Source organism: Protopterus annectens, chromosome 4.part0, assembly GCF_019279795.1.
Source record: "Protopterus annectens isolate FY-2018-M chromosome 4.part0, PAN1.0, whole genome shotgun sequence".
NCBI classification, from domain to species: Eukaryota; Metazoa; Chordata; order Ceratodontiformes; family Protopteridae; genus Protopterus; species Protopterus annectens.
In genome coordinates, this window is record NC_056733.1 from 1,029,480,440 (window position 1) to 1,029,505,123 (window position 24,684).

Consider the following 24,684-nt stretch of genomic DNA (forward strand, 5'->3'; position numbering starts at 1 on the left):
TACATTTATTTATTTTACATTTGTTTACTGGAAGTGTTGGCCTGAGCCCAAAAAGGCATGTTTTCAGTGGAGGCCCAGGGAGAAAAGCTCCAAGTTACATAATAAACAGTGTTACCATAGAATTTGAAAAAAAAATACCAACAGGTTACATAAGTGATAAAACTGAACTGAGACAAAAAAGCAAACAACAATAATACAAATAATGTAGTAAAGATGGTTAGTCCACATATTACATGCTGTAACTGTTGGTCACTGAAAGGCTGTTGTCCAGGAAATAGGAAAAGATTTGTAAGTGTATACATTTCTCGAGGATTTTGGCAAAGGGGGGGAGTATTGCAATGGGTCTGTAGTTTGATAGTAGTGTCGAGGTGCCTCCTTTGTGTAAGGAGATGATATAGGATATCTTCGAGAGTTTGGGGGTGTATTGCTCGGAGATAGACCCATTTATTAGTAGGAAGACTGGAGAAGTAATGGCATCAGCTGCCAGCTTCAGGAATTAACTGAGAAGCAGGTCAGCTGCTAGAGTTTAAGGTTTCAGTCGATGGAGAAGTTTGTTAATGTAGCTCGTAGGTATTGGTTTAAGGTTAAATGCTAAAGGGTTGATGGTAGAGGTGGTGGGTGCAATCAGTGGACTTGGCAGTGTTATGGTTTAGTAGGGACAGTATGGAATTCATAAAGTGAGAGTTGAATTGAGTGGATAGGCTTTCATTGGTGTTTGGGGAGGAGGGGTTAGGTGTTGAGGAATGTTTGGGATTAAGAAGTTGAGTTATTGAGGCCCAAAATTTTGGGGGGTTATTTTGATGTTTCTGTTAGGCTGTCGAATAGTAGTTTTTCTGTCTGTTTTTATTTGCTTTTTGACTACCTTTCTTAATCGGTGGTGGGTTTGAAGGGTTGTTTGTTTTTTTAGTGGCCAGAAAATGGGACTATGCTTTGTCTCTTTGTTTCATAAAGAGTTTAGTGTGTTTTGTTATCCATGGGGTTGCTTTGGTTTTTATGTGGATTTTCTTGATGGGGATACTTTTTCTAGGATTTCTAAGAATGTGTTGTTAAAGTACTGAGTTGCATTTTCTAATTGGATGTATTTTAGTGGGAACCAGTTTAATTGTTTCAAGAGGGAGTTAAAAATATCTGTGGAAAAATTATTTGTGTTACGGATATGCTTGTATATGATTTTTTTTTAGGGTTTACTTTGTATCTTAGGAGGTAGGTGCATCTGTGATCGCTGAGGGTGTCTGGGAGACACCCAGAGTGAGGGTATAAGAAGGGTCTATTAGTGAGAGTCCAGTCAAGTGTGGATTGTTTTTTGCTGTGTTTGTCGATCCTAGTTGGTCTGGTGATGATTTGGGTAAAGCCGAAAAGGTTGATGAAGTTTGATGGGTTATCGGAAGAACAGGAAGACTTAGCTGAGCTGCAGATACAGCAAAAAAAGTTATCAGTTACAGCTCAGCTATGTTACACAGCTAAGAAATAGCAGTTGACCACTACAATTTGCAGATAGATGCAGTCTAGTTTAGAGAATTTAGGAAGTAGGTTACAGAGGGTAGATTACAGCTGTTTGGGGTGGGGTAGGGAAGATTAAGTACTATCGTCTGATTCAGTGTGCATGCCACCTTACAACCTACTTGGAGAAGCCCTAAATATAAAACACATACTGTTGTATATATGTTTTTTTTTTGTTTGTTTTGTTTTTAAAGGTAAGTATGCAACATATACCTCACTTAAGTATTCTTTCACCAAGGGAAGCTTTTGAATTTTTACAGGGCAGGAAGTCAGGTGAATTCAATGCAGCAGTTAGCTCTGGACAATGCACTGAGAAGGCACACTAGAATCAGGTTCATAAATGACGCTATAGTTAGCGAATGTACACCTCCATACTGTCACATTTCCAATACCCTCCTTCCCCAATGCCAAATACTCTGTATAAATGTTGCAGAGTTCTGAAGCACCTATGCAGTCGTCTCATATGATGGTTCCATGTTTGGTAAAATTTGCAAAGAATGACTCATATTAGTAGTACATGCCCAAGCTTTATCCATAAGTGAAACTTTTCTCTATAACTGTCCATTTCTGTTGGATTAACTGCATGGCTGTCCCATACGTTTGTCTTATCAAAAGTTTATAAAGCTTACTGCACTTCGGTTTCTGTGCTTATTCTGTAGTTGCTCCAAAAATAAAAGGCCTAGGTATAACAGCTCCCTCAAATCATTGCTTTCTCATACCAAGTGCTCAAAGCCATTGCTTAACTGCATGTTGTAGTTGTTTATGCTGGCCCCTCTAGGTAGCTTATATTTTAGTGAAAAACTTAGCCAATCAATAAAAGTTAAAAGTCCTTTGGCATCTCCATTAAATAAATATCCCTTGTGATTAATGCCTCTCACTCTCCATTGTATCCAATATCTGGGTATTCCCTGAATTCTGATATTGTGGTTATGCTAAAGCCCAGATTGTAACCAGTTTCTTGTTTAAGGGAGTTCCCCTTAGCTAAACTGAAAAAAGTAGGGCAAAATATTCCTTTCATAAGGGTCAACTCTGCCATCATAATCCAGTCCTGTCTCACGCCCATCCTAATGGAACCTGGTAATACACACTGCTGCTACCAGGGCATACAGTCCAATGTTAGGCATACCCCGGCCCCCTGGTTTCCTTGGTAAGAGAAGCCCAGCTTTGGCAAACCTCATGCCTTTACCCCTGCATACAAATTTTTTGCATCTGGATTGTTATTTTATCTAGCCATCTGCTGTCCTTTCCTACCAGTGGAAGATGTCTACATGCATATCAAAGTCAAACTAAATTTTATTGTCATACAGATCAACACAGAGGAAAATGTACGTATCACTGCATGAAATTTCGATACTCAGGCTCATAACATAAGAATGGCAGTTTACAGAAGGAAGATACATTAAATTAATTTAAAATACTAAAAATAGAAATCAAAAAGATACTAAAAATAAAGTAAAAATTTTTAAAGCTTTTTACAGCAGAAAAAAAACAAATCTAATAACAGGAACGGACTCGGTAGAAATATACAAATAAATAAAAAAACAGTACTATGAATAAATAAAGAGGCACACATGTAAAAAAACACTTATCCACCACCAATATATGCCATAAACTTACAGTTTACATTATCATAGTGTAGACAGAAACATATAAAGTGAGTTATGTAGAGAGTTATGTAAATAACAATGATATATTGCACATAAATAATGTTTTACTTATTTAGCAGGTTAAGCAGTGGGTTTGTTGTTCAGCAGTCTGATAGTGTGTGGGAAGAAGCTGTTATGGAATCTGGATGCTCTGCATCTAATGCTTCTGTAATGCTTCCTCGTTGGTAGGAGTTTGAACAATCCATAAGCTGGATGATGTATATCCCTCAATAGTTTTTGGACTCTACCATATCATCTGTTTGAATATATGTCCTGTAGGGATTTAAGGTTGGAGCTAATGAATTTGTGGCCTGTTTAATGATCTTATCCAATGCCTTCCAATCAGCTTGAGAGCAATTTCCATACCAGACAACAATGTTGTTTGTCAGTACGCTCTTAGTGTTGGCTCTATAGAAGGTAAGTAGGACCTGGTGGGGGCAGGTTAGCTCTACAAAGTCTCCTCCGGAAGTGGATATGTTGTTGGGCTCTCTTTGTAAGGTAGGAAGTGTTTGTGGCCCAACTTAGGTGTTGTGAAATATGTACCTCTAGGAATTTGGTACTATTTACTCTCTCCCCTGCTGCACCATTGATGATAATAAGGGTGTGTGGCTTATTCTTCCTAAAATCGATGATGATTTCCTTGATTTACCCAATAGCTAGTGCTAAGTTGTTGTCAGTGCGCCAATGAACAAGTTGGATCCCCTCCTCCCTGTAGGCCTTCATATCTTTCTTCTTGATAAGGCCAATTACTGTGGTGTCATCTGCAAATTTGATGATTCTATTTGACTGATGCGTAGCTGTGCAGTCATGTGTTAGAACTGTGAAAAAAAGTGGACTGAGTATGCAACCTTGTGGGACCCTGTTGTTTAGGATGATATTGTTTGAATGACATTTTCCTACTCAAACTATTTGTGTCCTTTCAGTCAGGAACCCAAGGATCCAGTTGCATATTTTGTTTTCTATGTCTAAATTACTCACCTTAGACTGCAGTTGTTGTGGAATTACCATATTGAAGGCAGAGCTGAAGTCTATGAACAACATACGTACATAACAGTCCTTATTTTCCAGGTGGTCCATGGTCTGATGATATGTTAAGGCTGTGGCACCTGTAGTAGAACGATTTGGCCTATATGTGAATTGTAAAGGATCAAATGTAGCAGGTAGACAGGATGTTATGTGATCCTTGACCATTTTTTTCAAAACACGTAATCACTACTGAGGTAAGTGCAATTGGTCGGTAATCATTTAATGATGATGGAGATGGTTTCTTGGGCAGAGGGATGATATCGGTGGTCTTGAAGCATTTCGGCACTTTTTCCTGGCTGAGAGACATATTGAAGATGTCTGTGAAGACTGGTGCCAGCTGATCAGCACAGTTTTTAAGTAGCCTGCCTGGGATCATATCCGGACCAGCTGCTTTGCCCAGATGAACCCTACATAGGTTCTTGTGTACATCTTCCAGGTTGAGGCATAGTGATGTGGCATCTGCATTAGTGAGTAGTCTCTTTGGTGAGATTCCATTTTTCTTTGAATCTATTGAAGCAGATGTTTAAAAAGTCTGGGTTATCATCACAACGCATGGATGGTGGCTTATAGTCTGTGATGTTTTGGATCTCCTGGGATCTTTCTGGTCAGTGAGGTGTCTCTGTATTTTTAGACTGTAGGCCTATTTTGCTACTTTCACACACCATTGGCTCTGGCCTTTTTCAAAGCGTCTCTGTCTCCACCGTTAAAGGTATCATTATGCGCTCTCAGTAATTCATAAACCTCACTGGTGAGCTAGAGCTTTTGGTTGGCTCTGATGGTTATATCCTTCAGGGTGGTGACATGTTCAAAACATTTTGTGATGTATCCCACAACCATTTCAGTGTACTCATCCAAATTAATACATTGATTTTGGTAATATTATTATCTGAACTGGATTAATCTTACCTGACAAGGTATAGACTTATCTCCCATTTTTCCAGTAAAGACACGGTCTTATGATATAGATCAGAAACATTTTTTTAAATTACCTCTTGCTCTATATCCATCATTTTCAAACCTAAATATTTGGCTTCAGATTTCCTAGCAATCTGCTGCTTGCCAATGACATTACCAACCAGACCTACCATAACCTGAAAAGTCTCGGACCATTTACATTTCAGTCATGATACACTTTTAAAAGAAGATCTAATCTGGTTGCTTTTAGCATACATTTGTTGGTGAACCTGCAGGATTTCTACTTGCAAGGGGTGGACGATATAAAATGACACATGCATTGTGTTAAAGTCTCAGTTGCCAAAATGAAAAGAACGGGAAACAACAAGCATTCCTGCCTATTAGCTGTAGTAATCAAGATGTCCCTTGACAATGATCCATTAACTAGTAGTTGTAATGAAAAGAACGGGAAACAACAAGCATTCCTGCCTTTTAGCTGTAGTAATCAAGATGTCCCTTGACAATGATCCAATAACTAGTAGTTGTGCCCTTGCATTTTTATATAGTGCCTTAATCCAACTTAAAAATTTGTTGCATAGGCCCAGATCTTTCACTGCTTTGAACAAAGAGATCCACTCAAGCAAATCAAATGCTATTTTAATGTCAAAAAATGTATCTTTTGCATTTTTCCAATTATATTTGCCTGCTTGCTACAAAAATCTGTATAACAAGCACAGACTAATTTTTGCCACCATACCCTTTGCAAAGCCTCTGTGACAGAGAGAGATACCAATCTAGGTAAATAAATCTGAAATCATTTGGCTAAAATGGCAACTAGGAGTTTAGCACCTGCATAGATTAAGGAAATAGGTCAGTAATTTTCTGGAAATCAAGTGTTTTGACTACCCTTTGGTAGTAACACCACCAGTGCTTTTGTGAAAGAGTCTGGAAGAACTCCTTTCTCTGCACCTCTATTGAATTTCTCAATTAGGAAGGTTACCAGTGTCTCCTGGTAATATTTATAAAACTCTACCATAAGACCATCACTTTCAGGAGGTTTCCCTGGTTTTTAGCACTTTATGGCAGTATTAATTTCTGACAATGAAATATCTCTATGCAAAGCATTCTTCTCTAAGTCAGTTAATGTGGGGCCAGACCACCTCTTTACAACTGTTATGAGTAGGAATTATGGAAGTATATAACTCCTTTAAAAAACTCCTGAAATGTGTTTTGTATTCTCTAGATCATAATGAATTTTACCGTCTGGTTCCAGCAGTGAGGTAATAAGTTTGCTCTGTTGAAGATCTTTTAATTTAATAACCAGCTATCTACCTGCAGTCTCTGCTCTGACCCAGCAAAGGTCCTGAGCACTTATAACTCTCCTCTCCACAAGTCTTGTATTGTGTTCCTCTATTCTAGCTTTTAAAATAGCTGTTTACAATAGCCTGTCAGCAAGAGAAGCTTTTGATTTGCTAACATTCTCTTATTATTGTAGGAACCAAGATCATCCTCCCAGTGTCTAATCTGTCTTCCTCCCTTCTCCAATGAATCTCCATGCTCATAAATTGACCTTTAAGGGCATTTTTAATCACATCCCACCAAATTAAAAAGGATAAACCACTCTGCTATATTCCCATCAACACCCCACAGCTCCCTGACAATATGAGAGCCCATCGTACATCTTACAGGATCCTACCAAAGCCAGGGTTTTTTTTTCCACCATGCTTTATGAAACTGATCCTTGGGAATCAGTAATATCAGTATAAAATGGGAGTGATCAGATATGCACCTTTCACCAGTTGTAACACTCTTTACTTGCCACATCCCCTCAACTCTGCCTAGAAATCTGTTTCCCCTCATTTCTAGAAAAATAGTAAAAAGGATCAGTCCACATAAAATCATTTTAGCTAGCAGATCTAGGTGAGTCTCTTCTGTCTGTGGAAGGAATAAAGACATCTTGCTGCAGTTTCCAGTAGTTTATTTGGTTAAGTAGGTAGATGGAAGTGTTCTTGTTCTCTTAGAAAAAGAACACTCGTTCATCTGCCTACCCAACTGAGTAAACCACTGGAAACTTCAGCAAGGTATCTTTGAACAAGAACACTCGTCTATCTGCCTACCTAACTGAGTAAACCACTGGAAACTTCAGCAAGGTATCTTAGAACAAGAACACTCATCCATCTACATACCTCACTGAATAAACTACTGGAACTTCAGTAAGGTGTTTTTATTCCTCCCACAGGGAGGGTATCAGAGAGAGAGAGTCTCCTAGATTTGTTCGCTAAAATGATTTTATTTGGACTAATCTTTTGTACTCTGTTTCTTGTTAGTCCTGTCACCCTCTGGATCACAGGTGGGATACCAGACTTCACTCGAGCCCTCTGGATTATCTCTGTTTTCTCATTTCTAGAAAAAGTATAACATTCCATCCTTGGAAGGTGTGATCCCCATATGTCGATCCACCCGTCAACCTCTAGCCAATTAGAAATTCCTTTTGCTGCTTTGACATTCCTTTATTTACGTGCAAACTTCCTATCATTCCTCCTGTCACCCAACAAATTGAATCCCCCCTATAATTCTCTCACACAGGAATGGAATATAGATAACCAATGTTTATAAAAACCTTGGAAAAAATCAGGAGAGGCAGAGTTAGGACCATATAGAGTTCTATTGGCCATTCTTACCCCCCCCCATATCTAATCATGCAATTTCCCATCTCCCCTCCAAATCCTCCTTCTTTACTAGTACTTTAATTGACTAACATTTTATTTATATAGTTTATATTTTCATTTATTTTATCTTCTCTCCAAAATGGCCACACACCCATTTTTGCCAGTCTCTCATCTCTTACCATACTGAAGTCTACTAAAAGCATGTCTCTCCCATAGAAGTTTTGTGACTCTTTCCTATTTAATTTAATTTCCTGAAGCAAGAGAATATCAGTCCCTATTCTGTTCAACTTGTTCTGTATCCTGCGTGTTTCATTTGGCTGGCAAATACCTTCTATATTCCATGTAACAACATTTATATGTAAACACCCCTCCCCCCGAAGCTAGACTTTGATTCATCTCCAACCTCTCTCTATTCCCAGGCTAGGTCCAAACTTGAAGCATCCTTGAATCCACCATGGATTTCTGCCCGGCTTCCTGAACCAAAGCTAAGTTGAGAGCTATGAAAACAAAAAAAAAGTGGGCAGAAAACGTGGGTTGCCCCCCACTCTCATTGTTACTCCAATAAGAAAAAAAAAAACTATAGACCCGCCCATTCATCCAATAAGTTGATTTAATTGTCCAGAGCAGCAATAAAGAACTACTGTGATGGAAAAGCAATGGATTAACCAGTGAAACACATTATTTATAAAAAAATTAACCCAAACAGAGAATAGTGCATTCATTAATAATATATACAATCATATTCCTTTTATGACCAAAAGTCCTACCCCAGTAAACTTCTCATTATTAAATGCAATGCACAGTAAACAGAGAAAAATTGCAGTAGAACAGGACATATTAACTAAATACTACTTTTATCCATAAGAAGGTCACTGATGACATCACTCATGTCAAATTAAACTAAAGTTTATTTGTTCAACCAACCTTTAAGGGTTTTGACAGTGCTTTTCTCTGAAGGGGTGCATCCTTTGCCCTGCATTGCACTAACATTTCCTTGCAGTTTGCCATTTACATCCTCAGCCTGTTGTGAGATAGCCAAACTTTGTTCACACTCAAAAGCCTGACGCTCAACACCAGTAGCTGGAATAGTAGAATAGAAAACAACCTCCTTGCTGCCCTCATAATCCTTCAACATGCATAAGCTTTTGTAGAGCATAAGTCTGTAATGTTAAAATTCTCCCCATTGCATTTCAAAACAGCATCCCACTCATTTGAATCATCTTCCAATGATGCTTGAATCATCTTCCGATGATGCTTCCCTGCCTCTACATCTATTTGAAGACCAGACCATATTGGGTTGGGATGGTTCTGCTTCCATTTAGTTTTCAGGAACCATTGCTACTTCTGCGTCCACCTCTGTATGACCATACTGCAGGAAAAAATCTCTGGGTTGTGAAGAGTCCTGATTCTGTTGCAGAGATTCCTCCACATCACCCTGGGTGGTAAAGCATTGCCTGGAGCCATCAGTAACTCTTTCAGCTGTGTGGGATAGGCCACCCATGAAATCAAGACCCGTTGTTTTAATTCCTGACAAACTCCCCTAAAGGTGGCTTGTTTTAAATATAGGGACCTGGAATAGTCTTGAAAGACGTAGCCGACACAGCTTTCTAAACAGACATCATGTAAAGTTAAGCATTGTTAAGTATCCATTCTTTAGCAGTGTAGGCATGCAGTGTAACGATCATCTGTCTGGGGTTCTTAGCAGAGTCCTGTCTTCTGCTAACTTCATAATTCTATCCATGTCCCAGTCTATTTCTGTAGGGGCATTGAACACAAGCAAAGAATTATTGTAAAAGAAATTTAGCAAGCCATTGTCATGTACTGATTCATTATACCAGACAGATGAATATTCCCCCTTCAATGTATATTTTCTAAGTCATCAGTCCTGGTGTGCATTTGTACCAGTTCTTGGTGTAAATGGGAAATCTGATGTTGTTGTGTGATTATATCTGATTTGGCTTGCAGGTGTGATTGTAACTGTTGGACCTCTGTTTGAATATGTGACAAATTATTTTGCTGTGGTTTGATCCAGTTCTGCAGACCCTTAGTTTCCAGTTAGCCTGCAGCATCTTCATCATTTGCTCTAACATCTTCTCCTCAGAAATGTGTTGGGCTGAAGCTAGTGATGCAACAGATACTGGTTTTAAATCTAAAACATGCAGGCATCCATAATCCTTAATGGTATGAGCAGGATAATGATAACAACGAGACCGAGGAGCTGAAAGAAGTTACTTCTCTGTGTTAGACTGCCAGTCACACATCCCTGAATGGAAACGGTTTTCTAGCTGCTGCTAAGGAAGGAGCCAACACCCATTCAGATTTTTTAGTTCGTGGCAGGTTTGTTACCCCGGTGGATAATATCCCTGGTGTTATATATACGAAAGGTACAAAAAGTTGTGGAAAATGTAACACTTGCAATCATATAGTAAATTATTTTCCAAAAATTAATGGTGTAAGATTTGAAGTAAAGGGGGTGTTTAATTGTGAGACTCAGGGCATTATATATGCCCTTAGATGCCCCTGTCATAAGTTTTACATAGGGGAAAGTAACAGACCCTTTAAGGTCAGACTTTCAGAACATATACGTGATATAGTTAATGGTAGACTAGAAAGTCCTATAGCAGAACATTTTAAGCATTTTCATCTAGGTAAAGTAGAAGGTTTATAAGCCAGTATATTAGAGCACATCAGAAATTATCAATATGACGATGTTCAAATAAAAAATAAGTTGTTACACAAGGAATCCATATATATTTTGAAATATAATACATTGGTTCCTTATGGGTTAAATCTTTGATTAATTAATCATGTAATCATGTGATTATTTTAGTATAGTTAAGGCAGGTTTTTATTTTAAACGGTCATACTCCTTGAAGTCTGTTAAGTTGAGATGTGAGAGAAAAAACTCTTTTTCTTTTGGATACTGGTTGGTTGTTTGTCATATTGTGCTTCTTCTTCGTGGTTGTGCTTATAACTTGAGTTTCTTAACATAAAAAAACAGTGTTACTCATTAAACTGTAAAGCACTGTAAACTAGATTTCTTCTGCAGGTCTAGAACCATTCTCCAGGGGCTTCTGGGCTACTATCTTTCTTCAGACAATGAATTTACATATTTTTACTAATACAGAATTATTTTAAATGTATTTGTATGTGTACTCATTTTAATGTGTAAGTTATTGAATCTGCAGTTTGTAGATGTTATGTAGTCCAATCTCACCTACATTCTTACTCACGGGTTCGGCTCCAACTCGGCCAAATTTTACTAGCTCGAAGTCTCTCATTGGCTGGGCCAAGCAGGTATCCCAAGCTGCACTGCTCCATAACCCCAGATCTCGTTTGCTGCTCGTGTAGCTAGGACGTGGTCTTGGGAGGCAAACCTGGTTGCGCCTGTGTCATTTCGCGGAGGCCTTTAAGTCTTCCTTCACTGACGCTCCTTTTGATGGGTCCTCGCTCTTTGGGACCAAAGTGAAAGACACCCTCACCAGATGCGAGCAAGAGGGAAAGACCCTGTCTGCTGTAGGGGTCCGTTTTTCCCTCCCCTCTAGGCCTTATCCCAAGGCTCAGAGAGGTGGGAAGATGTGGTTCAAGAAATCACAGAAGTTTTTCCTTGCCGCACAAGGTGACTCCCCTTCCAGAGGCAGAGGTGGGGGAGGTTATTCAGGAAGACGCCACCCTAGAGGCAGAGGAGACCGTGATTTCTTTCACGGTTCTCCCTACCATCGTTCCTGATGTGTTGCCCGACTGTGCTTCTCCGGAGCCAGTCGGGGGCCGCATATCGTTACACCCGGAAGCCTGGGAAAGCATCACCCAGGATCATTGGGTGTTAAGAATAGTTTCCAGAGGTTATGCCATACCCCTTTCGTCAGACCCTCCTCCAGTCAAAAGAATCCCGGACATTTCACCCAGTCAATGGGATCAAGCAGCCTTAGAGGTTTCGAAGCTGCTAAAGAAAGGAGTCATCCAACCTGTCCCCTCAGACCAAATCGGATTAGGGACTTACTCAAGATTATTTTTGGTGCCGAAAAAACAGGGGACCTGAGACCCATTCTAGATCTCAGCCGATTAAACCACTATGTTCAAAAGTCCAAGTTCCAAATGGTCACCCTTCAGTCCATTTTCCGTTGCTGGAAAAAGAAGGATGGATGTGCTCCATCGACCTCAAGGATGCTTACTATCATATCAAAATGGACAGGGCATCCAGGAGTCACCTACGCTTCCGGCTGGGAGCCAGCCATTTTCAGTTTCGTGCCCTGCCCTTTGGTCTCACCACAGCCCCCAGGGTGTTCACCAAGTGTTTGGCGGTGGTGACGGCTCACCTGAGACGTCAAGGATTCCAGGTGTTTCCTTATCTGGACGACTGGCTCCTCACCGCTCCCACCAGGCATCTACTTATCCAAGCCAGGGATGCCACCATTACCCTCTGTCAGAGACTTGGAATAACTTTGAACTGGGAAAAGTCTGCCTTGCTGCCCTCACAGCGTGTCACGTTTATAGGCGCAGAGCTAGACACCATCCAAATGCGGGCCTTTTTGCCGCATCAAAGGATCACTATATTACAAAATCAGGTTTGAGCACTATTACCCCTCAGGAAAGTACAAGCGAGATGGGTTCTTCAGCTTTTGGGCACCATGACAACGACCACTATGCTAGTGCCTCTAGCCAGATTACATATGAGGCTTCTTCATTGGCTTCTATCTGCCCAATGGTCCTTTCAGACACTCTCCCTTTCTCACCTGATCCTGCTCACAGACCGATGCAAACAGGATCTCAGTTGGTGGCTATGCTCCACCAATCTGGACGAGGGGGAAACAGTTTGTTCCTCTGTCACCTGTCACCACCATGACCACGGACGCCTCCCAGATGGGGTGGGGGGGCATTATCTTGGCAGGACGGTCCAAGGCACATGGCAAGATCACGAGGTACACCTGCACATCAATGTCCTAGAGATGAGAGCAGTGCTTCTGGCTCTGTGGGCACTTCAAAGCTTTCTCCCTCTTGGGAGGATCATGATACATTCGGACAACATGTCCGTGGTATGGTACCTGAACAAGCAGGGAGGAACCAGATCTTACCCCCTGTGCAGAGAGGCCATGCGAGTGTGGCAGTGGGCAGTATCTTCTCAACGGTTTCTAGTGGCAACGCACATTTCGGGGAAGGCCAATGTGATAGCAGACAGGCTGAGCAGAGCTATTCTCATGCCTTACGAGTGGTCCCTGAACCCTCTGGTTGCGGAACAGATATTTTACAGGTGGGGTCAGCCTTGCTGCGACCTTTTCGCCAATCTCCTCAATGCCAAATGCAGCAATTACTTCACTCTGATCCCCCACAGGGGGAATCACCCAGGGATGCTCTAGTCCATGATTGGCCCTCCGGTCTGCTCTGTGCTTTCCCTCTGTTTCCTCTGTTGCCAAGAGTGATTCAGAAAGTCATATCCTTGGGAAGCAAGATGATTTTTATTGCCCCACACTGGCCTCACCAAGTCTGGTTCTCCTCCCTTTCGTGGTGGACATTCCTTGGATTCTAGACCCAGTACCAGACCTACTGACACGCATGTCGGGACAGTTCCAGCCTTCCCTGCGGACCCTCAGGTTGACAGCCTGGCTACTCCACTTCCATCGCTAGTCAGACTTCATCATTTTTCACCTGAGGTAGTACACATTTTATCGTCCTCTCATAAGTCTTCGACTAGGAAGATTTATTCCAGCAAATGGAAGAGATTCTCTATTTGGGCTCATGCTCATGGAATCGACCCCTACACAGCCCCAATTCCTGCGGTTTTGGAGTTCTTGTCCATGCTCTTTCAGCAGGGTTCTGCGCCTGCCACTATTAAAGTCCAGTTGGCGGCTATTTCTAGCTTTCATACCTCCTATGAGCCTTCCCTTATGGCTCACAAACTCTGTAAAGCCTTTTTAAAGGGCACCTTGTTACTCCGGCCTCCTATTTCTGAACCTATTATGCCTTGGGATTTAAACCTGGTTTTGCAAGCCCTTACCTCCCCTCCTTTCTGCTACCTGCCATTTGAAGTTTTTGTCTTGAAAAACGGCTTTCCTGATAGCCATTACATCAGCCAGACAAGTGTCAGAGATTCAAGCCCTCTCCATTAAACCCCCGTATTTAATTTTTCATAAGGACATAGTTTCTCTTCGACCTAACCCGTCCTTTCTCCCTAAAATCACATCTACTTTTAATCTCAACCAGTCTATTGAGCTCCCTGTGTTCTTCCCTCAATTTGCGAACAAGGCAGAGTTTAGATTTCATCAACTGGATGTACACAGACAATTGCGATTCTACCTACACAGGACCAAACATCTACGAAAGTTGGACCAATTGTTTGTTTCCTTTTCAGACAATAGAACGGGAACCTCTGTTTCCAAGGTTACCATTTCCAGATGGATTGTCAATTGTATTTCCTTTATTTATTCATTAGCAGGAAAAACTCTGCCGTTTCCCATCAAGGCTCACTGTACTAGGGCTGTTTCTGCGTCTATAGCATACCTTGCCAGACTATTTTTGGACGATATTTGTGCTGCGGCCACATGGGCTTCCCCCCATACTTTTGTTACTCATTACAAACTGGACATGGCCTCTAGGGGTCGGGCTTTCTTTTGGTTCCACAGTCCTCAGGAATATCTTCGTTTGAGCCTCCCAGGATAGAGGTGCTGGGGACGCTGTCCCGTGAGTAAGAATGTAGGCGAGATTGGACTACATAGCATCAAGAAGTTATGTATTCACCATAACGTTCGATGTATGTAGTCCGTCTCGTATCACATTCTGACGTACCCTCCCACCTGCCCCCTTCCTGGAGGATCTGGAGGTTAGGTTTGGTGCTGGAGTACCCTTCAATAGTAGTTTGTTTTCTCTTTCCTCCTTGGTAGTTCTACATTGTAGTGTTTGTTGTTGTGCATGGGGTGTGTTTGTGGTTTGCAGCAAACTAGATCTGGAGTTATGGAGCAGTGCAGCATGGGATACCTGCTTGGCCCAGCCAATGAGAGACTTCGAGCTAGTAAAATTTTATCGGCTCCGAACCCGTGAGTAAGAATGTGAGGCGAGATAGACTACATACATCGAACGTTATGGTGAGTTCATAACTTCTTGTTTTTATCGGTGGTAATTAGGGCAATAGTGTTTTCAATTAATTTCATTTGTTAATTGTGATGTTACTGGTTTTGTAAGAAGCAAATATTACTCTGTTCTTTGGTTGTGATGATGTCTATTTATGTATACATGGATGAATGCACTTAGCCATTAATAAAAATATTTTTTGTTTTTCAGTTGTTTGTCCTGTGCATTGATTAGAGGCAGTTTTGTGGTTAATAGTTTCTATTTTTCCTGTATTTTGCTATTTTTGGAGTGTCAGCATAGTAGGCATCCTTTGATCCCAAAGAATCATGGGTTTGCGCATCTATTGGACTGATCTGAGCAGCATTTTCTGTGCCTGTGCAATCCATCTGGGAATGCAAGTCCTTTCCACATTCTGGGCAACAGTAGACAAGCATCAGTCTGGCATCATGGGCATGAATCTTCCTTAGGGCTCTCTTATCCTTTGCTCACCTTGTCAAGGTTGTTTCATACATAGTGAGGAAATTCCTTCACTTCCCGTTTCCAGGTAATCTTGTCTGAGGTGAGAGAATACCAGTTGTTCACACTGATGGAGAGAGCACTGAGGTTATGCTTGCATATGTCCTTGTAGGGCAGTTTGGGTTGCCCTTTCGGCCTCTTTCCAGACTCCAGCTCTCCAAAAAGGAAATCTTACAGTATTTGGCCATCTGTCATGTATTAGATATGACCCAACCAATGCATACATCTCTGTTTCAGGAATGTGAAAAAGGAGGTGGTGCCCATCTTCTCAAGCACTGTGCTGTTGGGGATCTTGTCCTGCCATGAAGTACCAAGTATGTGCCTAAGGCAGCTCATATGGAAAACATTGAGCCGCTGCTCCTGTTTTGAGTGCAGAGTCCATGTTTCACTGGCATACAGTAATGTACTCAAAACACAGGCAGTGTAAACCTGCACCTTGGTGTGCACAGTGAGCTTATTATTAGCCCATACCTTCTTTGTCAGCCTGAAAAATATGGTGGCTTTTCCAATGCACTTCTTCATGTCGCTATCAAGCGACAAGTTGTCAGAGATTGTAGAGCCTAGGTACATGAACTCATGCAGAAATTCCAGCTCATAGTCGCTCACCTTGATTGATGGCTCATTGCCCACATTTTGGCTCATCACCTGGATCTTCTTTAAACTGATTGTGAAGCCAAATTCCATACATGCATCTACAAAGCGAGTCATGAGTGACTGAAGTTCTTGTGGAGTGTGAGCCACAATAGCTGTATCATCAGCAAACAGAAATTCCGTTAGACACTTCCTAAGCACTCTGGTCTTCAAAGTCTCGACAGTTTGAAGAGGTTGCCGTCCATTCTGGTTTGGAGAAATATACCCTCTGAAGCAGTTCCAGAAGCAAATTTCAACAGAACTGAGAAGAAGATACCAAAGCATGTTTGAGCCAGTACACACTCCTGCTTTACTCCACTGAGAATCTTGAAAGGTCCCAATGTGGATCCGCCGTACATGATGGTCCCCTTTATGCCTTCATGGAAGGCCCTGATAATGCTAAGCAGTACTGGAGGACAGCTGATCTTTGTCAAAATTGTAAACAGACCTTTCCTGCTGATGAGGTCAAATGCCTTGGTCAGATCAATGAAGGTAATATACAGAGTTTTATTCTGCACCCTGCACTTTTCTTGCAGTTGCCTAACAGAGAAAAATATATCTATAGTAGACCTTCCAGCTCTGAACGCACACTGAGACTCTGGGTAACCTCTCTATGAAAGAACGTGGAGCCTCTTCAGGACAAGACGTACAAACAGCTTCCCCATGGTACAGAGAAGGGAGATGCCATGATAGTTGTTACAGTCACTTTTGTCACCCTTATTCTTAAAGATAGTAACTATGTTAGCATCTGTCATATCTTGTAGTACACTACCTTTTCTCCAGCATTGGCAAAGTATTGCATGCAGCTCTGAGATTAGGGTATTGCTGGCACATTTAAGGAAGAAGGCATGAAAGGGACCATCATGTACATTTAAAATCCAAAGAGAAAAGTAGTGACACCACCACAGATGACTGGCAAACCTGTTAAAATCCAGCAAAAAAGATGAACACAAATCTTTTACTGAAAACTTGAGACATAAAACGTGGCAAGACAAAAATAAAATCCCTTTCAAATGATAAGCGCTTCAGAAATACCTTCTTCAGATCGTAAAGGGAAACAGGAACTACTTGCTTTTAAAAGATGTATACAACCAATCGGCTTCAGCTTGGTCTGCCAAAGAAGCACTCGGAAGACCACCAATCAACAAGCTTGATGAGAAGTACTTATTTGCATAAACCAATCATCAGTCAGAGTATCACAAGCCAATCACAGCCAGGTATCATCCTTGAGCTCCAATCAGAAAACTTGACAATCAGAGCACTTAAAAGAAAACACACCTTCGCATCAACTAATGGCTGTTCTCCTATACTTTAGAATGAGTCTCAGAGGAACTACAGTGTTTAAACCAGGAGGCTTGTCTGCTCTCAAATTTGTGATCCATTTGGTTTCATTCCTTTCAGTATTGTTGGTGATATCTCCTAGTTTTATCCCTTTAGATGTAACTTCAATAGCCTTAAACTTAAAAAAAGTCCTGGAAATTGAGCAACATGACAAGCAAGACCATTCTTAAGGTCCTTATTATGAATATCTCTCAGATGCCTAAGTATTCTGTTTTTAAAGATTTGATCTGCTTTGCCTACATAATAGGCAGTACAGCATTGGCAAGTAGCGAGGTACACCAAATGTTGTGTTTTACAGTCAGCTTTACACGTATAGGTGTATTCCAGTCCACTGATGGGATGTTTAAAAGTATTAAGTACATCTATAGTTCTACAAGCAGAGCATCTGCCACATCGAAGGCTGCCTTGTTTGCTCCAATTGGAGTTATGATGGAAGCCATCCTTCTGGCAGAGTAGATGCTTCAAGTTCTTTTTGTTTTTAAGGACAAACTTCGGATGCTCACCATCAGTTTCACAAAGTTTACTATCCTGGGTTAGGACTGGCCTAAATGTTTTTATCACTTCACAAATCTGACGATTATCATTGGTGTAAGTCAAAATAAACTTGAAGCAGTCATTATGTTGATATTGTCTGTCTCTCACATAAGAGTTTTCCTGTTGTATCTGTCATTAACATATGGTAACCTTTAGTCAATCTGAGATTTTGTAGTTCCTCTTGGCTCACATCAATATCATGGTTCGATTAGCCTCGTTCCTTTAAGTTTTGTTGTAAAAAGTGTCTCTCCTTATCAAAATCTGATTCCTTGGTACAAAGTCATGAGATCCTGGTCATTTCATTCTTCATAATGTTCCTGGAGATGTGTCTGGGGTGTAGACTACTTTTGTGTAAATAATGATTTTTCCATGTGTCCTTCCTGAAAACAGAGGTGACAATCTGTTTGTGTTCATCCAAGAACTCTTTCACATCCAAAAAATTAATCTGAGAGCGGGAGCTCTGGACATTCATTTATAAGAAGGTAGTGGTTTCATTCAAAGAGGCAACAAATTTCTTCAGCTCATTCTCATCCCCTTTCCATAAAAGAAAGACATCATCCACAAAACGTCCATAAAAGGCCACGTTGTTGGACCAAGGATTGATGATATTAAAAATATGTGTTCTCTACCAAACAGTTAAAACAAGATTTGAGTAACTGTTGGCACAGGGTGTGCCCATGGCCACACCCCATCGTTGCCAATAATAATTATCTCCATAGAAAAACATATTGGTTTTCAGGATCATCTCAAGTAGTGTACAAATGAGGTCTAAATTCAGATTATGTGGAACTATAGAACCTAAGGCTCTGATGGACTCAATTCCATAATCATTTGGAATGGAAATAAAAAGACTACAAATGTCCATAGTCACAAGTGAAATGTTGGACAGGTTTTCTACAGTGTTCATAAACATATTCAGCTGTTTTTAAAACATACAAGTGTCTCTAAGAATGGTGGGAATAGCCGCTAGTACCGTCTTTAGCTCTTTCTCCACAAAAATGGAAAGTGGCTCCGTCACCCATCCACGTCCTGAAACAATGTCTGAGTGGTGGGTCTGTGATGCTTTTGTGAATCTTGGAAAGGCCACATATGGTGGGAATGGATGGATAAGGTGTATCAAAAAACTCATAAAGGTCATGGCTTATGCGTCCTTGCATCAGCATTTCATGTAGATCTTGCTTTACTCTGGTTATTTTTCGGTCCAAAAAACCTTAGTGATCTTTTCATACATTTTATCATCAGAGAGCATCATATTCATTGAGTCTTTGTACCATTTTGAATCAAGAATAACTATGGCACCACCTTTATCTGAGGGCTTGTTCACAATCTCTGTGTTTCTCTGAAGTTCAGCCAGTGCTTTTCTCTCTCCACTGGTTATATTGTAGAAACGAGCTGTTCCTAAGCCACTTTGTCTGATTTGTTCCACTTCTTTCTCACATAACCTGATAAAGAGATCCACTGTAGGATGGTTGACAGGAACAAAGGTACTAGATTTCTTTAAAATGTTTGGTGGTCGATTATTCTGATAACCAAAAATATTCTTCAGTGATACATTTCTACTAAAATATTTTGCTTCCAGAACAAACTCACTCAAATCAGAACCCAAGGAAGGAATAAAGGTTAAACGTTTATTGAGCAGGTTCAGTTGGTCTTTACTTATTGCAAAATTAGACAAATTTACTACCAAATCAGTTCTGGTTACTGGATCGGTTTCTTTCTCTTCCTGTCCTGACTGTTGGACCTGGTATTCCATTGCCAGGTTTGTTTAAAAAAAAACTGTAAATTGTGACTCTCCTTGTTTGGGTCTAGTTCCTGTTGGGCAGACAAGCTGTCTCTCCTCATCAGCTGTGAGATCAGATGAAAACATGGAATGAACACCGGTGGTGGGCGAAGAGGCTTCGGGTGCCATCACATCATTCGTCTTAGGTAAGGTGGTGAAATTCATATTGATGTGAGATCTATGGGTAGGAGATGACAAGACAGGTAATTTAGATAACTGTTGATTCTTAAAATGGGCTGGTCTGTCTTCCCTGGGCTATTCAAAAATCCTTCCTTGCTTAAAATCAGAAATATCTCTAGAGAGTTTATGAATTTTCTGATCTTTTAATGTATTATCATAAGAATTCAGGTTGAACTGTAAAGTCTGTAGTTTAGTAACACAGGACTCAGACAAGTCCATTTTTTCTAGTTCCAGTTGCTTAGTTCTGATCAGTTTAGCTGTTTCTTCCTCTTCAGGCTTAAAAAAATCAATCAGTAGTTGCATATAGTTAAAGCTTGTTTCCAAATTCAAGGCTTGCCATTGAGCAAGAAGTTCAGGATATTTGTTGCTGTAACTTGACTGTAACTCGGCATACACTTAATTCTCATGCCCCTAGGAATAACTTTGTAATGCACTATAGCCTCAAGATGGAAGCGCTGCCATTGTAGCCTTTTTAACCGATAAGCAGCGGATTCCAGTTCATGTTATATTCTTTCAAAGCTTTCATTCGGTGCATCCACATTATTAGATACATAACCTTCAGAATCTAAATTCAAAAGCAGTAATGGATTTTATTTTTGTCTTGCTACGTTTTGTGTCTCAAGTTTTCAGTAAAAGATTTGTGTTCATCTTTTTTGTTGGATTTTAACAGGTTTGCCAGTTGTCTGTGGTGGTGTCACTGCTTTTCTCTTTGGATTTTGTTGTTTGTAACAATGCACCTTCAGCAGTTGCAGGTTTATTTTGTGATCATGTACATTTAAGGATTTCTAAGGGAATACCATCTTTCCTGAGGGCTTTTCCGAAGAGATTGCTTTTAGTGCATCATTGAGTTCCTCCAAGGTGATTTCAGCATCAAGTTTAGTCATAGCTGTCAGAGGCTTGATGGCATTCAGGGCTCTCTCCATAACTATGGTCTCTCTGGCACATAGCTGTGAGTAGTCTTCCACTCAGTGTTCCATCTGCTTGTTTCTGTCCTTTAAGACCTCACCTTTGTCTGACTTAAGTGAGGAAATCTTCCTTTGTGATGGGCTAATGGCTTGCTTAATCCCATTGTACATTCCTCATATGTTACCAATGTCTGTTTCCTGCTGAATCTGGAAGCAAAGTTGGGGCCAATAATCATTTGCACGCCATCAAGCTACCTGCTGCACTTGACTCTGAGCACACTGGAGTGACTGCACATTCTCCTGATTGGGCAAGGACCTATATGTAGCCAGTGCCTGTCTCTTCTTCTCAATTATTGGTGTCAGCACTTCATTTTGGGCTTTGAACCAATCAACACACTGGCATTAAAATCACCAAAAATTAATAATGTTTCATGGGAAGGGACCTCAATGATGGCAGTATTAAGTTCATCATAGAATTTGTCCTTGATTTCCTGGGTAGAAGTTAAAGTAGGACCACAGATGCTAAAGATGTTGATCATGGCCAGTGGTATTTGTAGTTGAATTTTCAGCAGTCTCTCATTTCCCATATTTGGTGGTTTGACTGAGCCAGTGAGGTTGTTCCTGATAGCGAAACCAGCACCATGTTCCTTGGTTTCTACTGGCAGTCTTTCTTCCTGAGACATCCAATGGATGGCAGTCTTGTTTCCTGGAGAGCCACAATGTCTAATTGTAATCTGTTCAACTCGTTAATAACTGCTGTCTTCTGAGCATCACTAATGTTCTGTAGATCTTCCGTAAGGCCTGGAATCATCGTCCTTGCATTCCATGTGCCTAGCCTAAAGGCTGGTTTATTTTGTTGCCTTTATGTTTTTCCAGGTGTATGGTTAACGCTCCACCTGTTGAGGGTCTCTAAGCCCCACACACCCAGTGGAGCAAGTGAACCATGGTGAGAGAGCACTTACTTGGCTGGGGGCTGCCCAGCTTAAGGCAGGCAGTAGCTGCCCAATGAGATCAAAGGATCTCTTCCACTGTTGAAAGCAGCCCCTGGTGCCTCACTCTATGCCAGTTGAGTGCATTGGCTTATTAACGATAACTGCTACTTTCTGTGTTGTGTCACCAGTCACAGAATGAAGCTGGAGTGTTCTCTCTAGGGCACAGGCCTGGGCAAAAGAAATTTAGGAAACAGCTGCGCCCAACAGCAGGTTCCCCCTCTCTATGCCACTGATGTAATCCAAGAGGAGAGGCAAGGCCAGTAAAACTTGGCATCAGTGTCATCACAGGAGCTGCCAGAGTGAGGTTGCTACAACCTCAGAGTATCTTAGGAGCTCCATCTCCGGATGTTTCCTTGGGATTTCCTCCCAAAGCCTTCACCATGACTTGGCATTGCCACAAGGCAGAGGGGTTTTTAAATCATAGTTTACCTTCTCCTAGCTGGGTTGCCTTCCCAGGCTGATAAGCCTTACCTGCCTGAAGCAATTGTTTTTTTAGGCACCAATTACCCACCTTCTCACCTTCTCCTGTCAGTACAAATGGTTTTGCCAGACTCTGAAACTAAGCCACATCGCCAGGAGCTGGACTTGGGTTGTCAGAGGCTATTAGAGATACATGCCATGGGAACATTTTATAGATAGTGGAAGCTTATTCCCACTACCATTCCTGGCTATGACAACCTCTGAAACCAGTATCTATGTATATGTAAATGCACACACACATACATACATACATACATATATACAAGTACATTTAGGAGTAGACCCCCCCGGTGTGTGTGTGTGTGTGTGTGTGTGTGTGTGTGTGTGTGTGTGTGTGTGTGTGTGTGTGTGTGTGTATATGTGTGTGTGTGATTGTGTGTGTGTGTGTGTGTGTGTGTGTGTGTTTCTGTATCAATATATTACACTTAAAAACCCTCTAAGGCATATGGACAAAAAACACAACACATGAACTGGTGGTTTTTACCACCTTCATTCCTTAAATATCCTGGAACTTCATCAGAAAACAAGAATGTACAACAGTGTAGAGTTAAATAATGAACAGAGGGTAATAAAAATGTAATAAAATAAAAACAACACCCACCTTAGTTTACAGTAGCCAATCCTACATTAAGAGATAGTATGACTAATGCATATTCAATAAATCCATTGCACAGGTATATATATATATATCTATATCTGTAAATATATATATATATATATATATATATATATATATATATATATATATATGGATCTAGGATGTTTGCTCGAATGAGCAAACGTCCGAATCCATAATAACTGAACACACTTTAACAAAAGCGCTTTTATCTATAATATTCTCCCTCCAAGCCTGCACTACAGTGGGGAAAAGGGAAGTTTCACTTACCCGCACCGTAGTACAGCCTTGGCAACAAGCATACTTACTCGAAAGTGCTTCTTCAGTGAAAAGCACTTTCGCGTAAGTATGCCTGGTCATTTGGTTTTCGGTCGTTTGCTCATTCGAGCAAATGTCTGGAACCCATATATATGTGTGTGTGTGTGTGTGTGTGTGTGTGTGTGTGTGTGTGTGTTTTAAGAACCTTTTGAAAAAAAAACAGACTTTGTCAACTACACAAACATGGTTTTCTAGAAAAAAGTACATGTTCATTAGGACATTGAACACCTAGAGTAAATGGGAAGGCTTGCCAGTTCCATTGTACGAGCTTTTTTGTTGATTATGGTTTATTTGCTATAAGCCTGTCTTACCATCTTCATTACTGCTATGAATTATGATCAGTTAGGTGCTGTTTAGTTGTAGAATGTGGATAAACATTCAAAAATAAAATCACTGTACTGAGTTAGATCTTTGACTAAAAACATCTTTTTTCTTTTGTTATCCTTCAGAATACATACTAAAATTACCCAGTACCACATTTCTGGAAAAGACTTCTGAAAATGGAAGAGGAGATGAAAATGGAAGAAGAGACACCTTCACCCCACATCTTTGTAGAGAAAACTCTAGCTATTATCAAACCAGATACCATTCATAAAGCAGAGGAAATTGAAGAAATAATTCTTAATTCAGGATTTACAATACTTCAGGTAAGAAATATATATTTTTACTTTGTTCTTTTTCATTTTGGCTGTTTCCTGCTGGCCACCAGCCCTCCTGTGACTTGACAAGGCCCATTCATTCTTTCTTGTGTGAGTGCTGGTCACTCAAGGCCAAAATCCAGGCAACCATTAGGGCTTTGCTTAGTTTATTCTTTTGCCCCCTTTTCAGCATCCTGATATCTGTGGACTCCCACACTGTAACCCTGACTTATGGATACTTTCATGTGCGAGTCTAATTGAAACTGGCATAATGAACCATATATTGGTGTGAATGCATATATATATCTGTCATGTTTCTACCCAACTCTGTGGGGTCAGGCTTCTTCCTTTCCCCACAGGATGGGCAAGCTGGCATTAACTGCTCACTGTCACCCACCCATTCAACTCCTTCTGTGCTCTGGTTGATCCTGGATCAGTTGAGTTGCAGTCAGAGACTTATCCCTCTGTGCTACAGACCTGCATAGAATCATAATCTTACATTGCCTAACTTGGAAGAATCCTACAGCTGTTCAGCAAAAGGCAGTTCAAACTCCATTTTTTGTACAATAGTTGTCTTCTGGTAATTTAGAAGAAAAAAATAAATCAAATGTGCTCAGAGCTAACTAAAATAAATGAAACATTCAATGAGTTATCAACTCAGATAAAAAAAGGCTGGAAAAAATGGAAGAAGCTTTAAACAGCTATTCAGATGAACTTATAAAACTGCAAAAATCAGAGGTCAAAATGAAGAAAAGCTAGCTGAGTATGAGGCTGCTTAGGAAAAGCTGCTTCAAAAAATGGTTGTGTTAGAGGACAGAGCATGCAGAGAAAACCTGAGATGTTCTTCTCTATCAGAGAAACTGGAAGGAACAGACTGTATTAATTTTATGAAAACACAAATAAGCCACTAACTGTTATTGTACAGCAGGATTTGTTAATTGAAAGGGTACATTGTGT

At 40.7% G+C, this 24,684-nt stretch overlaps 1 protein-coding gene across 2 annotated transcripts in view; it reads left to right on the forward strand.

Annotated features, from left to right (window-relative positions):
• Positions 1-24,684, forward strand: part of NME5 (NME/NM23 family member 5) — a 314,300-nt gene that overhangs the window by 59,575 nt on the left and 230,041 nt on the right. For both annotated transcript variants that reach the window (XM_044068973.1, XM_044068972.1), the window contains exon 2: positions 23,539-23,736. In XM_044068973.1, coding sequence (XP_043924908.1) covers positions 23,590-23,736 — 147 coding nt within the window. In that variant the 5' untranslated portion in view covers positions 23,539-23,589. The remainder of the gene's footprint in view (positions 1-23,538; positions 23,737-24,684) is intronic.